General features: G+C 60.0%; 1 protein-coding gene across 4 annotated transcripts in view; it reads right to left on the bottom strand.

The window, feature by feature from the left end:
* Positions 1 to 20,427, bottom strand: part of VAV2 (vav guanine nucleotide exchange factor 2) — a 158,501-nt gene that overhangs the window by 35,751 nt on the left and 102,323 nt on the right. For all 4 annotated transcript variants that reach the window (XM_032866244.1, XM_032866246.1, XM_032866245.1 and 1 more), the window contains exons 4-6: positions 19,652 to 19,720; positions 3,935 to 4,037; positions 1,175 to 1,273 (exon numbers count right to left, since the gene is read on the bottom strand). In XM_032866244.1, coding sequence (XP_032722135.1) covers positions 1,175 to 1,273; positions 3,935 to 4,037; positions 19,652 to 19,720 — 271 coding nt within the window. The remainder of the gene's footprint in view (positions 1 to 1,174; positions 1,274 to 3,934; positions 4,038 to 19,651; positions 19,721 to 20,427) is intronic.

Below are 20,427 nucleotides of genomic sequence, written 5' to 3'. Positions count from 1 at the left end.
TGCCCCCGACCCCAGAAGCCCCACCGTGGCAGGGAGGGGTCCCGCCAGAGTCCTTCAGGCCTGGCCTCCAAGGAGACATGCGCGTGCAAACAGTCAACTCGTGCCCCAGAGGCCTGGCCGGCCAGGACCTGCCACCCTCTCCCTACAGGACGTTGGCCCCTCACACTTCTCCTTGGTCACGTATGGAACAGCAGGGGGGCAGCCGCTGCATGCGGCCAAGCAGTTTTCCCTGCAGCCGACACAGACTGGCACTGGCCGGTGACTCGGTGTTCTCGCCTGTGACGCGGTGGCTGGGACTGGTGGAAGGAGGGGGACTCCCCAGGGATGGGCAGGTGGAAAGCAAGAGGCTGGGAGGGTATGTTTGCAGAAAGGCCTGTGGAGGGGCAGGCACACGGGGCCGGCTGAGGCAGGAGCCGGGGAAATGTCATTCTGAGGCCTGGGCAGGACCAGGGAGGGGCCAAGGGGATCCCAGGCCCCCGGCGAGAAGCTCTGCAGTCATGGCCGCACTTGGCCCTACACTTCAAGCAAGAAGAGCCAGGGAGGTTCCGCCTTAAAGACAACGACGGACTTTCAGCCAGTAAGCGCCAGTAAGCACCAGCAGTTGGCACCAAGGATTCTCAAGTGACAGGGAAATGTCCCTGAGCCAGTGTTGACGGGAGGCCAGAGGGGGTGGGGCAGGAGAAGGCCCCCCCGGGGTCCTCGAAGAGCTCAGGAGGCCAGCAGGGAGAGAGGACCGACCGGTCACTCAGGGGAGCACAGGGTCTGCCATGGGGGCTCCACAGGCTGACATCATGGGGCCTGTGTCCCAGTGGCAGGACGCTCACAGCCACCAATTTACAGAGTGGGAAGCTAAGGGCAGAGAATGCCTTAGGGGAGAAGGTATACACAAAGCGCTTAACCTAGCACCCAGCCTGCAGGACAGAGTATACAGCAGGAGCTTAGCCTGGTGCAGTCAGGAGCAGAAGCCGTGACGACACCCAGCTCGGGCAGGAAAGAGCTGCAGAGACAAGCTCAGGACCGTCCCGGGCCCAGCTGAGGTCCGAGGGCTGGGATGTGGGACCGGGGGCAAGGGACACAGCCCATGAGGACACTGGCCAGCCGGAGCCCACGGCCTGTGTGAGCAACAGAGGGCAGGGGGTGCCTGGTGGCACAGGAGGGGCGGGGCCACACCCACCTTCTCGATGTCCTCCAGGGTCCGGTAGTACTTGGCCTCGGTCTCCTGAATTTCCAGTAAGCAGCAGTTCCTCTTGTCGTCCTCAGACATGCCCATTTTCTACAGGAAGGACACAAGGCATGAGCCAGGCTTGGCCGTGCAGTCACCGGGAGTGACACGGGGGGCCAAGAGAGGAGACAGAAGGGGGCCCAAACCCTTCCCTCCCCCTTTCTGCAGATGAGGAAACTGAGGCACGGGGGATGTGTGTGGCATGAATCTGAGGACTGGTGACAGCTTGGAGAATGACACAGAACCTTCTAGAATCTGCGCCCCCGCTGCCCTGCTCTTTTTACCAGACCAGCATGGGGCCCTCAGGAGTCAGCCCCTCCAACATAGACAACAGGTGTGGCATACTTAAAGCACCTACTATGTGCGAGGGGAAAGGCTCTGACCAGCTCCCCGGGGACCCATGTCTGCTTACTCAGCGCCAACCTGTTACCGCAGGGCTGGGCTTTCCCAGGGTCCTCTGGCCCCCACCTAGGGTCCTGAGGGGCCAATTCAATGGCAGGGGTCACCAGGGACACACTTCTGTGACAGGGCCTGCTCCCCATCTCTGGGGGAAACGTGGGCAGAGGCAGGACTGACCAGGAACCTGTGAGGCCACGGGGATGGGGAAGAAGCTGCCAGGGGGGCCACTGTTAGAGGCGCTCTGGACTTCCAGACCCTCTCCTTGTGTTCTTTAGGCTGAGTGAACTACGTGGGTCCCTAAGTGAGGCTTTGGGGAACCGGGTCTGGGCCACATGCCACGCCATGTGGATAGCTATCTGCCCTAACCCCATCCTCCTCCCCTAAGAAATGCCCCTGAGTTTGCTGCGCCAGAGGGCTCCAAAGAAACATGCTGGATGGGGCCCATCAGCCAGGGGGGCCCATGCCCCAGTGCTCTGGGCACTACACTGCTGCCCTCAGGGCTTCAGGGGGGTGTTGGGGGCCCACGACCCCCCTAAAACCAAGTGTAAAAACATGGGTCTGACAGCATCTCCCTGAGGACAGAGACCCAGGCTTTTCCCAAGAGATCCGAGACCTCTCTGGGAGGCGGAGGAAGACAGAGCTGGCAAAACTGACCCGGGCCTCCCTCCCTCTGCCACTCACCTGCATGTATCTTATCTGAAAGCGTGGGGGAATCAATCACAGACAGAACCAGTTGTTAGCAATGTCAGCTCGTTACCCGGCTGTGCTCCGGGGCACCCGTCCACCTTTGCCCCACAGCCCCAGGATCCCGTCACAGCCCTTTGCCCACCAGCCCGAGCATCAGCCCGGCTGCGTGGGGAGGGATGGTGCCCGGCCCTTCTTTGCGTGTGGGCTCTGAGAGTGGCACCTGCCATCCTCCGGCTTTATCTTCCTTTGCAAAGGTCTCCGTCTACCTCTGGTTAGCCTGTTCAGAATGCTCCGGACATGACCAGGGAGGAAGTAAAACCCCCTGCTTTATCTCAGAGGATGGGCAGGAGGGAGAGGCCCACCCTGCCAGACGGCCAGGACAGCGAGAGCAGCAGCACGGAGCACTGTTGGGACACGGAGCGGAGCTGGGCAGGCGGGATGCCAGCCTATCTCCCCCGCAGCCCCCACAGGTCCTGCAAACAGCCCGGGTCCTGCCTGCTCCAGGCGCTTCAGGACCAGGGACAGCAGCAGGCTCTGGGGACAGCCCCACCCCCAACCCGGCCGGGGTCTCTGCGGGACGGACACAGAGGGGGGCTCTCTGGACAGGGCAGAGGATCTCCGTCTGTGGGGCAACGGCTTGGCCTTCCAGCCCTATAACTGGCCCCCTGGACCGGCTCAGGGGCACGGCTGCCCCACTGCAAGGCTGCCTAGGGGAAGGGTAGCATTGGCCCTGGGCAGACCTGGGGTCACAGAGAGACCCCTGGGAATGGTGGGGACCCCTCAGACCCTTCAGGAGCACGACGAGAAACCCTTTCCGTTCCGAAGAGCAGAGTTTGGGGGCTGTGAACCCCACTGTCATGTTTCCCTGTGCCTCTCCTGGTGTGATGCTGGTGGAGGGCAGGTGCCACCAGGGAGGGACGGGCCTCTCCGGAAGGCCTCGCTGGGGAGCTGTCGCCGCAGCTTTGTTTCTCCAGCACCAGCTGGATACTCCCACACCGAAGGAAAACACTGCAATTTGCTTCTTGAGAAACTCCCCCCATTTCCTCAGGGAAAGCAAACAGCACCACAAGCCTCCACATTCGGCAAGCAGCGTTTGGACCACCGCCCAGGAGCGTGGGGGCCGGGGGTCAAGGCCTGCCCCCCTCTCCCCTCCCTCCGGGCCCCAACCCCACCCTCCACACAGCAGCTGCCAGCAAGAAGCCCGCCGGCAGCGAACTGGCGTCCGAGAGATCATTAGCCAACGTCGGCTTGGAAATAAAGATCCTCGCCGCACAGAGGACGCACGGCCGGCTAACTGAGCCAATGGCCATCTCCTTGCTTCCGCACAAAGGAGTAAAGCGATGCTCGCTCCGGGCAGCTGAGCAGGCGCTACTTTCAGACTCCCCGGGCGGGAGGGACTTGGGATCCAGCACACACGCCGGAGAATCCCGGGATAGCAGAGGCCACCGGGTCTCCTCGGAACGCCCCGCAGAGGGAGGCCTCGGCTCGAGAACAGGGAGGAAGCCGCGGGGGCCGGGAAGGGCTGCGGTGCGGCCTCAGGAGCTGCCTCTGCCCCGGAGAGCCCCCGCCCCCCTGGAGACCCAGTGCTCCCAGAGCGGGGCCCTGCTGAGGGTGAGGGTCGCTTACCATGGGCTGCCGCACCTCCACCTTGATAATGTCCTCGTAGATGTCGTCCCCCTCGTCCTCGCACGGGACGCAGTCGTAGATGTCCTCCCCGAGGTCATGCTCGCTGCGCGGGAGGGAAGCAGGTCAGGCACACGGAAGGGAGGGTCCAGCCAGGTCTGCGTGGGGATGCGGCCCAGGGGGCCTCACAGGGGACAGCTGGGTCAGGACTGGCACGAGCCCCTCCCACCGGGCCTCCATCTTCTGGTCCGCAGCATGGGATGGCGCACCTGCCTCCCAGGGCTTCTCTGTGTTTAGACTGGGCAGCGTACACCGCCTCCCCTCGTGCTCTGCCTGCCCTGCTTCTAGGACCTACGGTGACCACACCCCAGCGTCTCCACCCTTCAGCGAATGCTGGGGACTCACGCCGCCCTCCCATGACCTGGAGCCCCGGGAGCTCTCGGCCCATCCCGGGCATCCCCAGCGCCTGCAGCGGGGGTGCGCAGGTCAAGGGGCAGAGCTCACACGTGGACGCCTTCCCTACCCGGTGGTAAGGAAGCAGAGTGAGTAGAGAGGGACACAGAGCTTAGGATGTAGCTTCGAGCACGAGTATAAGGGAATCACCCTCACTCTACTCCAACCTTGTTCTGCTCCTGACCACGCTCCGATTCTACTTCAACCAGCTGTCCCCTCAGCCCCGCCAGAATTGGAGCCTAGGACACCTCCTCCAGGAGGCCCTCGGGGATCCGCAGCCCAGGCTGTGATCCAGGACCCACTCCCCTCAGTCTTCTCATACAAAGTGCATCCTTCTTGCTGTATCTGCCATTGTTTTCTAAGCGTCTGTGGATGAGCCTGTCTCTTCCCTGGACAAAACCCAACTCCTTAATCCCTTCTGAGCACCGTTCCCGATGGACAGCAGGTACCCAGCAAACATTTTGCGTCAGCACAGGAGCCAATCCAACATGCAGCGAGACCACCAGGCCCTGGGCCCCATGTGGATGAGCTCTGCAGTCCGGCGTGTGGTCCATCCTCAGGGCAGGTCGTTCTCGGGGGCCAGCCTGCCTGGGGGCCCGTGCCATCCCCGCATGAGCTCGGACACACCTCAGAGCCCAGGCTCAAAGCAGCCCCCGGCAAAGTTGATTTCCAGTAGGCACAGAGATTTGGCTGAGCCCCTCCCCTCCCCACAGCACCGGGCAGCCAGAATTCAGGGCCAGGGGGCAGCAGGGGACAGAGAGAGCAGAAACAATACCCAGCAGCTCTTATGAATGGGTTCCTGGCCCTGTCCCAAACCCTGCTTGTCATCTGACGGGCCGGGAGGGTGGGGGGCGGGGTAGAGATCACTCAAGATCTACTTGAGATAGGGAGGGAGAGTTTGTACTCAGGAAAGGGCTCTGCAGTCAGCCAGAGGGGGTCTCCCCAAAGCCCTGGTGCCTCCCGAGAGACCAAGCATGACTGGGAGGACACATCTGGGCTTCCCTCTGCGGGGAGCAGGGCTCGCATGGGGGGTAAGGGAGCCAATTCCGACTTGATGAGACCCCCACAGGCAGCCGACGACCTGGGAAGGAGAGGAAGCAGGGGAAAGGTCATACCACGCTAGCCCAGCACACAGACATGGTAACCACCATGCGGACGCGGTGACCAGCACGGGGACGCAGTAACCAGCACGTGGACACAGTAACCAGCACGTGGACACGGTAACCAGCACACGGACATGGTAAGCAGCATGGGAACGCAGTAACCAGCATGGGGACGCGGTGACCAGCACACGGACGCAATAACCATTGCCCACCGCTGGGCCCTTCTGCGCCAACACACCTGTCAGGAACCTGGAAAACATTTCTCCTTTCTCACCTCACCACCCCCGGGAGGCGGAGAGCCCCACAGTGCAGGGCAGTGCCCCAGCAGGGACAGGGCTCTGCTCGGACCCAGCAGGAACCTACCATTACAGAGGCCGCCCCCCACCCCCCCAGGTGGGTCACTCGAGTTGACACAAATCACTTCCCTGCCTCTCCAGAACCTATCCCCAGAGGAAACGGCTCTGGAAGCCCAGCCCGCCACATTTGCGGGTGTCCAGGCAAGTATCAGCGAGGGTTCTTTCTGGCTGGGGGGGGGGGGGGGCGACGAGACACCCCCGATTTCGATCGTGCAGCAGAGCGAGCCTGGTGACAAAGCCACTGTCGAGAATTCTGACAGCGTGGAACCGAGGGGAGAAAGGGACGCTTCTGGGCTGCTAAATTAGACACCTTGAAGGCAGCCGAGGCCATTGACAGCGTCTGGAGACCGACATCGGCTTTGCTCTGGCGGGCGGGGAAAAGATGTGGGGGGCCCGTGACAGCTCCTAAGAGCTGATGAAACGAATGAAAATCACTCGAAGGAGGCCTGGAGAGGGGCCTCAAGGTCACCTGGTTCAGGGACAGCCAACTGCCTGCACAGGGGCCCCTCCTCTACCCATGTCGCCGCACTTTCGTTCTCCATCTCCCCGATGGCCAGACGTTGAGGACTTTCCCGTGTACTTCTGGACATTGGTGCATCGCCCTTTGTGCAAGGCCTGCTCGAGACTTCCCTCCATTTCAAAACATTAGTTGCCTTGTTCTTATTGAAAAAGAAACAGAACTCTTACATATTCTCAACATAAGTTTCATGTCAGGTATGTTTCATGAATTTCTTTTCCCAGTCTCTGGCTTTGTCTACTGATATTCTGAGTGGTGTCTTTTTGAAAAACATTCATTTTTAATTAAAAAAAAAAAAAAAAGGCAGGGCGCCTGGGTGGCTCAGTGGGTTAAAGCCTCTGCCTTCGGCTCAGGTCATGGTCTCAGGGTCCTGGGATCGAGCCCCGTGTCGGGCTCTGTGCTCAGCGAGGAGCCTGCTTCTCCCTCTCTCTCTGCCTGCCTCTCTGCCTCCTTGTGATCTCTGTCTGTCAAAATAAAAAAATAAAATCATTAAAAAAAAAAAAAGCTTACTTAGCACACCTTTCTCCTATGGTGTCCTGACTGTCCTGTGTCCCATCTAAGAAATCGCTGCATCTTGTCTAAGAAGTCTTTGTTTTCTAGGATTCCAAGGTTCGTGTTTCTCCTTCTAAGAGCTACATAATTTTAGTGTTTATGCTCAGACCTCTGATCCATCTCAAGATGTCTGCACATGGTGTGGGGTAGAGATCGAGGTCTGTTTCTCTTTGGGGACATTCTGGAGTTTCAGGACAATTGGCTGAAAACTTTTTTCTTCTCACTGGATCACTTAGATCCCCTTGACCAAAACCATGGCCCACACAAGTGTGGGTGGGTCTATTCTGGAATTCTATAATCTTATTCCGTCAACCTATTCACCTATGCCTGTGACAATAGCAATTTGTTTTGATTACTTATGTTGTTGTTGTTGTTTTTTAATAGAAAGTCCCCAAACCAGGTGCTTTAAGTCCCTAGCTTTGTTCTTTTATGAGATTGTTTAGGACTATCCTAAGGTCCTTTGTATTTCTCTAGAAACTTTACAATAATCTTGTCCAAAAAAAAAAGCCCGCAGGGAGACCAGGCACCTTAACACTATCCTCTTCCAATCCATGAACATAGTACATACACCACCACTTTCAAGTCTTCTTTTGTTTCTCTCAATATTTTGCAGTTTTATCACAGAATTTTGGGAATTTAGGTAGTCTGGGCCCACCATGTTGGTCCACTGTCTCTCTCTTCTCCTTCTGAGGTTCCAGTTACACGTATGTTGGACCCTGGCATGGCCCCACATGTCTGAGGCTCTGCTGGCATTTTCTTGTCTCTCTGTTCCTTCAGGTGTCTTCCTTCCGTTGAACAAGCCTTCCGTTGACCTCCCTCCTCTACCGTCAGCATCTTCTATTAAAGCAGATCCGTGGCTGTTCAGCTCGGCTATTGTGGTCTTCAGTTTTAGTGTCTCCACGTGGCTCTCTTCGTCACGTCTCCTTCTCTGCTGAGGCTCCCCATCTGTTCATTCACTCGGTGTGCACTTTCCTCGAAGTACCTGACCGTGTTATAAAAGCTGCGGACTGTAACATCGGGCTTATCCCCAGGTTGGTTCCTATTGACTTTTTTTTTTTTTTTTCTGAATACAACATTTTTTCTGTTTCGTGGCAAGTCTGATGACTTTGGACTGAACATTAGACGTGACAAACGATCCATTACGGAGATTCCATTATTTCTACCTAATACGTGTTCTAACACACCGTCAACTTGGTTGGACTCAAACTTCAAACTCTGTCTTTCCAGCAGTGAGCAGCAACTGGAATCCTGCTGAATTTAGGTTTTTCGATGCCAGACTTCCCATCCCCCTCTGGAAGCCTCAGGGTCTTTCTTGTGTGTATGACGTTGAATGGCCAGCCAGGGATTTTGGTGGATTATTAGATCTGGGGGCTCCAACTCTCTGAGGTCCCTCCTACCCTCTCAGGTCCCTCCCTCCCAGCATTTCCTTCCTAACTTTCTGGCTGCTCTCCCAGCCTCAATGTCTTCCCTCTGACACCGTAACTGGCAGGAGTGCAGCTTTCTACCTGGACTGGGGAGCGCCCTCAGGCAAAGGCCACAAACTCTCTAATCCCACACACAGTGAGCACTCCTTGAAGAACCTGGGGTTCCTGCATGTGAAAGTGACATGATGCCGTCCCTCCCCTCTCCCTGTACTCACAGAAGAGACACAACCACACAGACTAGGACCCTGGGAATACACCCAAGGCAGTTACCCCAACACATGTCCACAACCACGCTCTCAGCCTGTTTCCTTCCTCAAACTCAATAGAGACAAGGACCATTCATTCGTAGGGGATCCCTCTTCACGCACCCCTCCCTTTCACCTCTTCCGACTCACTCAGGGCTGTAGCTATAAACAGACAGCAAGAAACATGAGACGAATAGCTGTGTTCTGGTGTCTTAACTTGCGACAGAAAAATCTAAAAAGCGCAGCCACCATCCCTTCCCTCTGCTCTGCAAGATGTCTGTTACCCAAAGCCCGCTAAAGACCAGAGAAGCGAATGGTCAGTCACCTGCCTATGATGGCCTCAGTTTCCCCTCCTCTGGGGTCCTCATCCTACAGCCGTAGACCACTCATACCCCTGTGCTTTCTACGTTTATCCTTCTTTCACTTATGAAAACACTCTCCCAAACGTTCTCTAACTCAAGCCAATGAGCCCTAAGAAATACACATTCTTGATATTATTGGAAACGATAAAATGGCATCCACTTTGTGCATGGGGAGAAGGGAGGGGAATAAAAGCAGCAGCAAAGAAGCAGGTTTCTTCTTCATTCAGACAAAATTATGGGGCTGCCTGGCTGGCTCCGCTGGAAGACCATAAGGCTCTTGACCTCGGGGTCGTGGGTTTGAGCCCCATGTTGCATATAGAGATTACTTAAAGAGATAAACTTCAAAAGATATTATGAAGGTAAATCAAAAATATTTGCTTAGCTCGGCAACTAAGATAAAACAAAACACCCATCACGTCTGATTGGTTAAATCGATACCTCTCCTCAGACGGATTCTGTGCCAGCAACTGGACGATGGCACCTCACCGTCCAGGTGGGGAGACGGACAGGGTAGTGGTTACACCTGAAATACAGATGCTTCTGGAATGCTGTGGGGTCATCGGCACGGGGTGACAAGCTCTGCTTCCCAATAATTCTGACGGTTTGGCCAACATGGGCGTAGATATCCCACTGTCACTTTGCTTTTCAGCAAAGTCATCATCTCCAAAAGTGAGTTCCCTGAACGGGGTAGGGGACACACAATACATCTCAGGCATCCCTCAGAACAGATTATCTATGCCAAGACCAGCTGGGCCCAGTGCCCCTGACGGCCATGGCTGTTGGACGGGAGGAAAAAGAAACGACAGATGTGGCTAGGGAGGGGAGCATGAGTCCCCCAAGTGTCAGAGCGTCCCAAGTGCTGCGCACTGACCAGGAGGGAGTGCCACCTGCACCAGGATCCTGGCCTCTGGCCTGCTGGGTGTCCGGCTACAACCTGGCACCTGGAACCGGGGCACACGGTCCCATAGCGGGGAGGGCCTCCCACCGGGGCCTGGCACACTTGACCCCACCCCAGCCCCATGTCTCACATTGCTACAAAATCTGAAAATACCTTCCGAATCGGCAGAGGCCAATGCCATCTGTTCCATGTCGCTTTTGTGTCACACTGTCCTGATTATAGCCCGATTCTTTGCCAATCAGTCCCTCGGGCCGACAGAGACTCAAGTCGGGGACGCTCTAACGTATCAGAGGCCACAGGTCACAGAAAACCTCGAGGTCCGTGCCCCACGGAAGCTGTGCGCGTCATGGCCCTTGGGCAGCTCCAGACGACAGCTGGCGGGTCCCCACCTCCTCGGGCCAGTTGGGAGCATGCCAGGTCGCCAGGGGCAGGAACGTGACTCGCTAGTCTGCTCACCTCAAGGGGAGGCAGCCGGGCGAGTATAAGATGAATCCTGGGCTCTGCCAGTCTCTGGCTGCGTCACTCTAGGCAGGAGGACCCCAGCCTCAGTTTCCCCATCTGTGAAGTAGGAATAACCTCACCCCCGAGGCGAGGTGGTCGCAAGGATCAGCCTCGATGAAAGTGACCAGCACAGGCCCGGTATACAGTAGGCGCTCAGTAAGTGGCGGCGGCCTGTTACCCTCGAGGTGGGAGGGGAGGTTCAGTGGGACGATAGCCCAGGGACCTGCGCTCAGTAAATACACAGACACCGTCCAGGTTTTGAAAGACCAGGAGGCCAGGTCTCAGCGCCGACAGGGCCTTCGAAGGCCTCAGAGACGGCCTTTCCCTGTCCCACCGCCCACAAGTGAGCCTAAGGGCAGTGTGAATGGGGCGGGGTCAGTGGGGAGAGCCTGGATCAGATCAGAAAGGGCAGGTGAGCCCAGGGCTGGGGCCAAACCCCCGCTCCAGGGAGACCCTCGGGTTCCCTTCTCGCACGGACGTGGGTGGCCCCGGCCTCCCCAGCCCCCACCCACTGCTCCACTCCTCCCCACCCTCACTCTCGCACCTCTCTCCCTCCCCACTCCCCTCTCACCCCTCCCAGGCTCATTTTTTTGCTCCTGCTGTTTTCTAACAGGGCAGCCTCCCTAACAGATGCTAAATCCCAACAATTATTTTCGTCCTCACAATAGCCCGCTGCCCCCCCAGAGAAGGCAGAAACCCGCCTCCCTCCGGCCCCAGACCCCAGGGCCCAACCTGCCTGCCCCGATTCTGTTACAGTCAGCTGCTCCGAGAAGCCCCCCCCCCGAGGAAAATCACAGAAAGGCAAACAGACCCTGTGCTTTCGGCCTCCGGCGAGCCTGTGCGTTTACCGTGGACATAAAACACGGCTGGTGACAGGCGCGGATGTGCGTCCTGGCCCCAGGCTGTCTGACGCTGCGAAGCCAGACGCCGAACCACCATTAACTTGCTACTCAGAAACCAAATCGGACATTTCCTGACCTCGGTCCACGCCAAGCAGCAGGGAGGGTGGCTCTGGGGAGCCAGGAGAAGCCAGCTGTGGGCTGGGTGGATGCACACAGGGACAGACACATGGACACATCTCGGCAGACCCTCACCCCACCCTGTGAGGGAGGCGCTGCTCTTCCTACAGCAGAGCCCAGAGAGGGCAAGATAGTAGCCGGAGGTCACCAAGCCATGTAGGAACACACCAAGTCGAGACCACGGCTGCCATCTGGGAGTGTCCCGGAGGGAGCCCCGTTTGCCTGGCCCCGTGCTCCCCACCAAAACTCTCTCTTTTCCCAGGACACTTTCTAAGCAGTACAAGCAGTACAACCCCACCACCCCGGGCTGGGTCATAAGGGTAAGACCCAGAGGAATGTCCTGGGCCACCACAGCTCAGGGGTTCAGTCCCTGCATTGTCATGTAGAGTCTTCTGTGTGACCACAGGCCAGTCACCTACCCTCTCTGAGCCTTAATTTCTTCAAATGCAGAATGGGGACAGGACCAAGCCACTTTGCAGTGTTGTGAAGGCTGAGAGGATGGGGCCAGGCACATGGGGACTGCGACTCAGGTCCTCAGAAAGGAAAAACCAAAGGCTCAGGACCTCCCCACTACCACCGGACACATCCTCTGGGCCAGCGCACAGGGCTCAGGTCAAGCTGCCTGCCCTTAAGGGGGAACTCAGCTCTGGGGCTGGGGGACAAACGCAGGAAGGCAGTGGTGACACGGTGACAAAGACAGTCCTGGTGTGCTTTTTAATCTTCCGGGGAAAGAGCACTTCATCTGGCCTAGTAAGGCCAGGGTGCCTCCCTGGAGAAGGTGACCTCCAGGCTGGCTTCTGTAGGATGCAGGTTTGTAAGCCATGACCGCAGGTTCTGTGCACGGAACCTTTCATGGAGAAATGCAGGATGTTGTGTGTTCATGTTTTAAATAGTTTTTGGTTTTTTTTTTACAATTTTTATTCACTTATTTGAGAGATGGAGTGTGCAAGAGAGAGGCCATGAGTGGGAGGGGCAGGGGGGACGGAGAAGCAGACTCCCTGCTGGACAGGGAGCCGGACGCAGGACTCGATCCCGGGACCCCGGGATCATGACGGGAGCCGAAGGCAGACGCTTCACCGACGGAGCCGCCCAGGCGCCCCCCACCCCCAGGCCACGGAGTCAGGTACGTACTGAGCACAAGGGCAACGATGTTAAACAGGCCTAGTCTTTCTACACATCCGAGAAGCGAGTACGGAGAAAGTGATTCAGAGACGCCCTCATCAGACACAAGATGACGCTCTCCTGGCCACGCCCAGCTGCTCCCTTCCTTGGAAACGCCCCCGTCCCCCGCCCACCCCTCCCCCTCCGCAGGGACTGTTAAATCAGGCCACAGAATCGCTGTGACCGCCTTGGTCCTGAGAGGACCCGGGTCTGATGAGGTAGTAAGAAGAAAATTCACCGAGGTCTGGGCCATACCGGCGGGCCAGCAGGCACCGGAGTACGGGCAGGGCAGAGCGGCACGGCGACGTCGGCTCTGCCCTCGTTCCTCGGGGCCCCTTGTGCGGACTCTGACACAGAGATTAAGCAGACTGGGACAGGGGGCACGGAACAGGTCACCAAGGTCACCCAAGCCCTAGGCCAGTCGGGGCAGCTCAGGCCCGTGCACCAAGGGGCTGGGGCGTTCCACGAGGGCAGAGTGCGGGCAGCAGGGCGCTGGGCGGCCCGTCTCGCCAGCTGTGGCCGGCTGTGGACGGCTGTCCCTGCACCGAGATCGAGAGGAAGGCCCTACGGCCTGGTTACCGGGCGGGGTTTGGACGGACGGCCTTCACCCCGGCCTGTCCTGTAGCCAGCTCTGGAAGGGCCGCTGGTCTAGACCACAGGGGCAGGATGGAGGGGCCAGGGCTCCAGGGCTGCCTGTCCCGCCCCTGGGCCACACATACAGACACGGTGACTTTGAGGGCAGGACGGCCAGCCCTGAATTTCTGAGCAACCCACAGAGACACAGCTGAGACCCAGACCCTCCCCAGACCCTGGCCCAAAATAAGGCAGTACGCAGCCCGGCGGGGTGAGGGGTTTCCTAAATCACGCTTTGGCAAGTCCTATGCTCCCTCCAAGTGCCCTGTAGCTCCCCCAGGAAGCCCTCCCAGGCTCTGGCCCGACCCCAGGGGATACCCGCTCCCTCCCGCCCCAGACAGCTTCTGGAATGAGGAGAGCAGGTCCGCGGGGGCCCATCACACAGACCCGTTCAAACCGCAGTTTTGCCCTTTCGCAGGTGCGTGCGGGTGCCCTCACCTCTCGGAGCTAGTCCCGGGTCCAAAGGGGAGGTCTGGGACGCATCTGCAGGGCTCCAAGTGGGAACAGACCCCGCGTGGGCTCCGCGGATGCTGGCGTCACGCCTTCCACTCAGCCAGGCCCTACGGCCGGGGGCGCCTCCCAGAGCCCACATGAGGATGGAGAACCTGTGCGCAGGGCTTGGGGCCCCCCGTACCACCAAGGACACCTGGCCGGGGCCACATGTGCCTGGCCTGCTGTCGGCACCCGTCGGTCGTACAAACGGACACCGGAACAGCCAGACGAGAGGCAGCCCAGCCACACGGAAGGCCGCCTTGCCGAAAGAGGGCCGTGGCGGGGGTCACCGACTCAGCAGCCCAGAGCCGGGGCCCTGAGTTCTGGGAGGCGCCCTCGAGCAGGGACACCACAGGGAAAGGGGACACCTGTGTAGCACCCAGGACTCCCCAGACCCCCACCCCCTCCACCAGCCTCCTCCTGCCATGGGCCTGGGGACGGCGGCCTCCCAGGTTGGCCCAGGGCAGCGTCCACCAATGCCTCTGCCCGGGGCTGGGGGGTGTTTCCTTCAACCTCCTTCAGGCTGTGGGGCCGCCGGGGTCCTCCCCACGGGCCGGGGGGGGGGGCTGCCCACCCCACAGGGCGCGGGTGTTCTTTGTTTTCAGCTGGGCTGTTCCTGCACCGTCTGGTTCCAAACTTGTCCCTGTGCAAGAGCGGTCCTTTGGGGCGAACACCCGATGTCCCCAAACCCGGCGCCTCCCGACCCAACACGGACGCCCCCACGCGTGCAGGTGTCTGTGAGACACTGAACGTTTACACCAGCGGCTTGAACGCCTGTGAACTCGGGACAGTTTTCAAACAAGCTTTCCATGCAGCGGGGAGAGGCAGACAGGCAAGGACGGCGGTGGGGGGGGACAGGCTGCCACTCGGATGAGGGCCCCAGTCGGGCGCAGTGACTGCTCCCATTCCCTGCGGGTAAGGGGGAACGGGCAGCAGGCCGATCCCCGCCCCCGCGCACCCCGCCTCCCGCCTCCCTCCGCGGAGACAAGGAAGACCCCTGCTGCGAGGCGACGGCCCCCGCGCCCTTGAAGGAGCAGCGGCGTGGACGCTCCTTCTATACATCACGCACCTTAAAAATCTATCCCACCGTTGCTAACGTGACACGTTTAAAGCTGCGGAGTCATTGTACGATTCAGTAAAGACGCAGCTATACACTTAGAGACAAATTATATCCCCCGCCGTGCCACAATCACATTTGTTTAAGCCCGAAAATCACTCTGACTCCCAGGGAAGTGACAGGAGTGCTAAGCCGCGGGCTCCCCGATCCTAACGCCGAGGAGCCTTCGAGCTCGAAGGGACCCAGCTCCGTCGGCTGCTGCGCTCCCTTCAGACGTGGGGAAACTGAGGCCCTACGGAGGACGTGACACGCCCCGAGCAAGACAGAACATCGCCTTTGCTGCTACTCAGGGTCCAGTAAGCAGATGCTCACCAGCACGGCCCGAGTGAGTGGCGTTGTGTCACCGGGTGACCGAGGTCCCTTGAAAGGATGGGGAACATTACGGAGCAAAACCAGAGCCCACGTCGCAAAGCCCCAGCGTCCAGGGCCCATACTGCAGGGAAGCAGCCCAAGGCGACGTGCCCGTGATCTCTCTGAGCTCCCGCCACAGGGAGCTCCCGGTGACCCTCCTAGACATGAGCCCCCACGAGTCGGGGCACTGCTACCTCCCCGTGCAGCTGAGGGACCAGGCACCCTCCACACAGTTCTGCCCCTCACAGCCTGACATCCGGCACCGTGGGCTTTGGCACCCCGTGCCTGCCCCCCGCCCCCCAGCACCCCCAAGTAGGGCTGCTGAGCAGAGCTGGGGTGACTATGACCCACCCAAGCCCCCTGGCCTAATGTGGGTCAAGAAACCCTTTCATCCCTTCCTAGCTCCGAACACAGAAGGGGTGTAGGTTCCAAATCCCCAAGCGGCCGTGTCGAATGCCGGGAGAAGACCCCGAGATCACAGCTCCCCACGCAACAGCAGAAGCCAGCAGAGGGGGCTGGGAAGAGAGAGCTGCGTGCTTCTCCTCCCCGCTCCGTGGTCAGGGACGGTGCCCCGGGAGCTTGAAATGGGCCATTTAAGCAGCAATATTTCGTGTTAATTTTTTCAGCCAGCTGCTCTATTATTTGATTATACATTATTCAGTGGTCTCCAACGTGAGCTTAGAGCACTGGAGAACAAAACATTAGTCCAGCATCGCCCACTCAAACGTGGGGAGGGCCCCGCACACGCTCCTGGAACCATGTTCTGGATCCCAGACCTGTGCCGCCCACACGGGGGCCACCAGCCACACGTGGCTGTGAGCTCACAGGCATGGCCCAGTGGACGGGGCTGTGCCGTCGGCATCAAGGACGCACCACACTGGGCTCTGTGCCATGGGGGAGAAGGCAAGTTACCACATCAGTGATCGGAAACGCGGGCTTCCACGCTGAGCTCCCACCGATTCTGGATAGACAGGAAAATAAAAACACGTTCTTACACTTAATTTCACCTACTTCTGTTTCTACTGGAAACCCTACAACTGCACATGTGGCTCACGTTCCTTGTTCCCCGGCCATTTGGGAACTGGGGGAAAAGCCACAATTTCGGTGAAATGGGTGGACAAGAAACACCACCTTCGCCTGCAGGCTCTGTGTGTGCCCACTGGGCGCTCTGGCCCCCACAGTGTCCCTGGTGGTCCCCCGAAGCCAATCCTGATGCCTACGGGTGACAAGAAGGGAAACTGAGGCACAGAGGTGGCAACTTGTCAAAGACCACGTAAGCGGGAGGTGATAGAGCCCAGGCCACGTCCGACGGGATGGGCTTTTTGTTGCTTCAGACATAAGACGTGGTGGCAGCAGGATGGACAGAGTGCCCTGCACGGCCGACATACCTGCCCTGAGGGGCCCTTCTCAGAAGGGGTTTCTGCTGTGGAGTGGTGTCCTATTAGGCTGCGGACACTGGGGGACGCTGGGGACAGCGAAGGCTCTAGAAACCCCAGTAAGAACGACCCCTCTAAGGAGTATTCCAAAAGGGCCCCAGGGGAGACCCACGTGACCCCACCCTCCTGAGGTCCTAGGGGACAGGGGGTGGGTCTCATCCCCCTCTGTTTCCAGCGCCTGACCCCGAGCTGACACACAGGAAGGGCTTCATGTCCCGCTGGTCACTGAACAGATATGTGGGAAAGCAGGGTGCCACCCACACGTGGTGGTCCCTCGCCGGAGCCCCAGAACCACACCAGCTTCCCTGCGCGGGGGGGGCAGGGGCAGTGTCCAACCCCCTCAAACAGCTGCGTGTCTGAGGTCGGGGCAACCGGCAGGGCCCGCAGGAGCACAAGGTGACCATCGCTTCGGACCCCTGGCCGCGCACCCACGGCAAAGAAGCAGCCGGCCGCCCTGGATGGCCCCGTGCGCTCCCCACCAACGCCGGACGTCGGATCCGAGCCGGGGCCCCAGTCCAGCCTCAGAGACCCGCAGCCGCCTCCTCTGCCCGGCAGGGCCGGGGAAGAAATGGCAGGTCTGTGTGCGTCTTGTAAACTGCCGTAATGGATAAATCCCAATCCCGAGCCCACGGAGAACAGACGCGAGGAAATCATGCTTTTCAGTGAAAGGAGAAGGGGGAGAAAAGCATGAAAAATTGATTAAACTGGAACCACTGGGACCAAACCGTGAGTTAAAGACTCAAATTCATCCCCCTCCCCTGTAATTTAGGATTTGCGTCGGCAAGAACCACAGTCACAGGGAACTCCTTGGCGAAGGAGACGCACTCTCCAGGTCACGGAAAACGCCACCGGCTCGCGCCCCCTGGCCTGGGTTCTCCGTGGGAGTGGAGTCACGTCCCGTGTCTGGTTCTGGGGGTCGGTCACGTGGCTAACAGGGACCCCAGGGCCACCATGGGACTCGGGGCACAGGAACATGACACCGCCAGAGTGGGGCAGGGATCCCCGCGTGGCCATGGAGGGCAGACTCCCTGGCCGGTCAGAAGACGTATTTCGCACCTGGTCTGGGTTGCCCGAGGCCAGCGTGACCCTGTCCTCCTGGAGCCCCTGGTCTGCGCTGACCACGAAGGGACATTTCCAGAGGGCGCAGACCCTCAGCCTTACGCTGGTGTCTTAGGAGAAAAGGCAGCTGAGGACGCACCCTCGGCACCGGACGGGGGCTCTCAGGATCCGGACCTTAGTTCCTTGTCTGTGAAACAGGGACCCCACAGAGCAGACCTCACCAAGAGACAGCAGGGCGTATCTCAGCAGACGAGGTTTCAGCGGCGCCGGGCCCCACAGAGGCCCCATCACTGTCATTACCGCATGGGACTTGCTGTCACACCGTGTGCGTGAGGGGTGTGCTGCTAGGGGCTGGACGGTGGGGGGCATGGAAAAGACACGGGTCTGACCTCAGAACCTGCCCGTCTTCGGAAGACACACATTTCACCACCTAATCTTGGCGCACCCCACGTGCAGCCCAAAGGCCAAATGGGGTTGTGGGTGCCCTTTGGGGTCAGGGGTGGTACACGAGGCTTCCCAAGTTGGGGGGTACCTAGGCCCAGATGGGGCAGAGGAGAAGGCCTTCAAGGCAGGAAACACCAGGAAGAGAGGCCAAGAGGCCCTTCCAAACCGAGCCCAGCAAGCGAGGGGCTGCTGCAGCAGCCAGGGAGACGGTGGGATGGGCTGGGCCTCCCCCTGGGGGACCTCCTTCCAGTGGGCCTCCGAGCCTCCATTTCCCCACCCTTTACAAGGTTGGGGGAGCAGCCTCTCATTCAGGCCCGCTCCCCAAGAGGCCCCTTTCTCGACAGCCACATCCCTCTGTGATTGGTGGGGCTGGTCAGGGCAAACAGGCAGGGGTGCTCCAGGACCCGGACACAACTCAAGAGGAACCCACGTGTCTCCTTCAGGGCACTCTCCGGACCTCGCACCTGCATGGGTGCTCTGAGGAGCCCCACACGTCACAGCGGGGTCATCCCAGGGCCCTGGGGCCAGCCTGGTGTCAGGAAGGTGGACCAGGGGGCAGCCGCTCCCACCCGATGGCAAGGTGCCTGATTCACAGACTCCCCTGAGATCGGGCCGCCAGCTCGGTGCTGACATGTTGGGTTTTGGATGAGTCAGACTGTTGACACAGCCGGGGATCCTGCCCCACACCCTGGAGGCAGCCCCGGCCGGAGGGCAGGCGTTAAGCACAGAAAACACTCCGGGCTGACGAGCTGAACACCAGCTCTTCCTGGGTCTCATTCCAGGCTGTGCTGCAGGATGAGGGGGACAGGCATGGTAAGTCCTCCTGGAAGGTCTGGAACCAGGCCACATCTGCTGTCAAACGGGAACGATGGGTCTAGTTGGCAGGAAGCTGGGAAGGGCAGGGGGCCAGCCGGATCAGGAGCCCCCGGGCACCACCCAACACCCGGGACAGGCCCATCACTTCACGAGCCTTCTCGCCTGCAGAAAATGGGGGTGTCCCCACCTCCCCCACCCACGGCCCCTCCTCCCAGAAGCTGCCCGGGGCCTTTCTCTGAGCTACAGCCGCAGGACTCCACCCCCGGCCACAGCGGACCCCGACCTCTTCAAGAGCCACGGCCCCGGGCCTCTCGTTGGTTCCTGGGGGCTCCGGGACCCTGAGGCAAAACAGCCAGGAGGGTGGCTGGGTCTGCGCTGCGGGAGCATGGCACACGGCGACATGAGTGTGGGGTCCTGGAGACAGGGGGGATGCCCCCCATGGCCTCAGGTGACCTGGTCTCAGCTCCTCGCCCACCCCTGCTGGGCCATGAGACCCCACTGAACCCACAAACTGCCTCTGCTTGTAGTCTGAGCTCCAGAGGCCTCTGCTTCTGGAAACCCCAGCTCTCCCCACCCCCAGCAGATGCTGGGGAACCTTCCAGAACACGGAGGGAGGCGTGAAGCGAAGAAGCACTCATCCCCCTGAGCTCTCATGGAGCCGGGGGCACCCGTGCCACCACCAGCCGCATGGAAGGCCCCGGGCGGGACAGCACGGCAGCTCTGCCCGGAGGGGGCCGCGACGCCCCCGTCCCCGTCCCCACGCAGTCCGCGGGTTCCTTACTCCGCCAGCTCCTCCAGGCTGCGGTACACGTCGTCGTCGTTCTCCGCCGTCTCCTCCGAGGGGAAGGGCCTGTAGAGACAGGAGAGGGCGGTGAGCAGGTGTGCGCGCCCCGGTCGGGCACCCAGCCCGAGCGCCCCACGGCCTTGCTGGCCCATGAGGGAGCCGGGTCAGGGACGGCAGGAAGCTTTTGCGCTGGGACTCCCCTGCCTCTGCACGTCGGGGGGATTCCTGAAACAGGGATGTGGGCTCCCAGGACACCCCATGGTTCGCACAGGCCGGGGGGCTGCTAGCTCCATGCACCAGAGGACAGGACACAGGAGGGCACTCTGGCAGGGACCATGGAACTCCAGGCGCACCCACCCTCCACCCCCGAGGGCAGTGGCTGAGTGCGCCGTGCGTGAGGCTGCCACATGCCGAGCACACGCCGGGGCTTCTAGAAGGCTGGCGCTCCCCAGCCATCCCGCCCACCAGCCCACTGGGGCCCGTCTCGGGGTCAGAGCACGTCCTGAAAAGCGCTGGGAAATTCTGTTAGGGGCTGCCTTCCCAAAGGACCGGTCTCCCCTCTGGAAAGGGAGCCATGGGGGGAAGGGGCCCCAGACGGAGCCTGGCCAGTCCCAGTAGTGTCCACTGGATGCACGCACAGATGTTCCCTAGCTCCTGGGTCATCCCCACAGGTCCGCTCCTCGAATCCTAACACCCTCGTTCAGGGCCACGAGCCCCTTGAGAATGGAGCCGCAACCCAGTGCGTGTCCGTCACGGCCAATGACAGACGACCA

The sequence above is a fragment of the Lontra canadensis genome, unplaced genomic scaffold, assembly GCF_010015895.1.
Source record: "Lontra canadensis isolate GAN:19392208 unplaced genomic scaffold, GSC_riverotter_1.0 scaffold30, whole genome shotgun sequence".
Lineage (NCBI taxonomy): Eukaryota > Metazoa > Chordata > Mammalia > Carnivora > Mustelidae > Lontra > Lontra canadensis.
The sequence above is the reverse complement of the archived record's forward strand: the minus strand, read 5'-3'. Positions and strand labels throughout refer to the sequence as shown.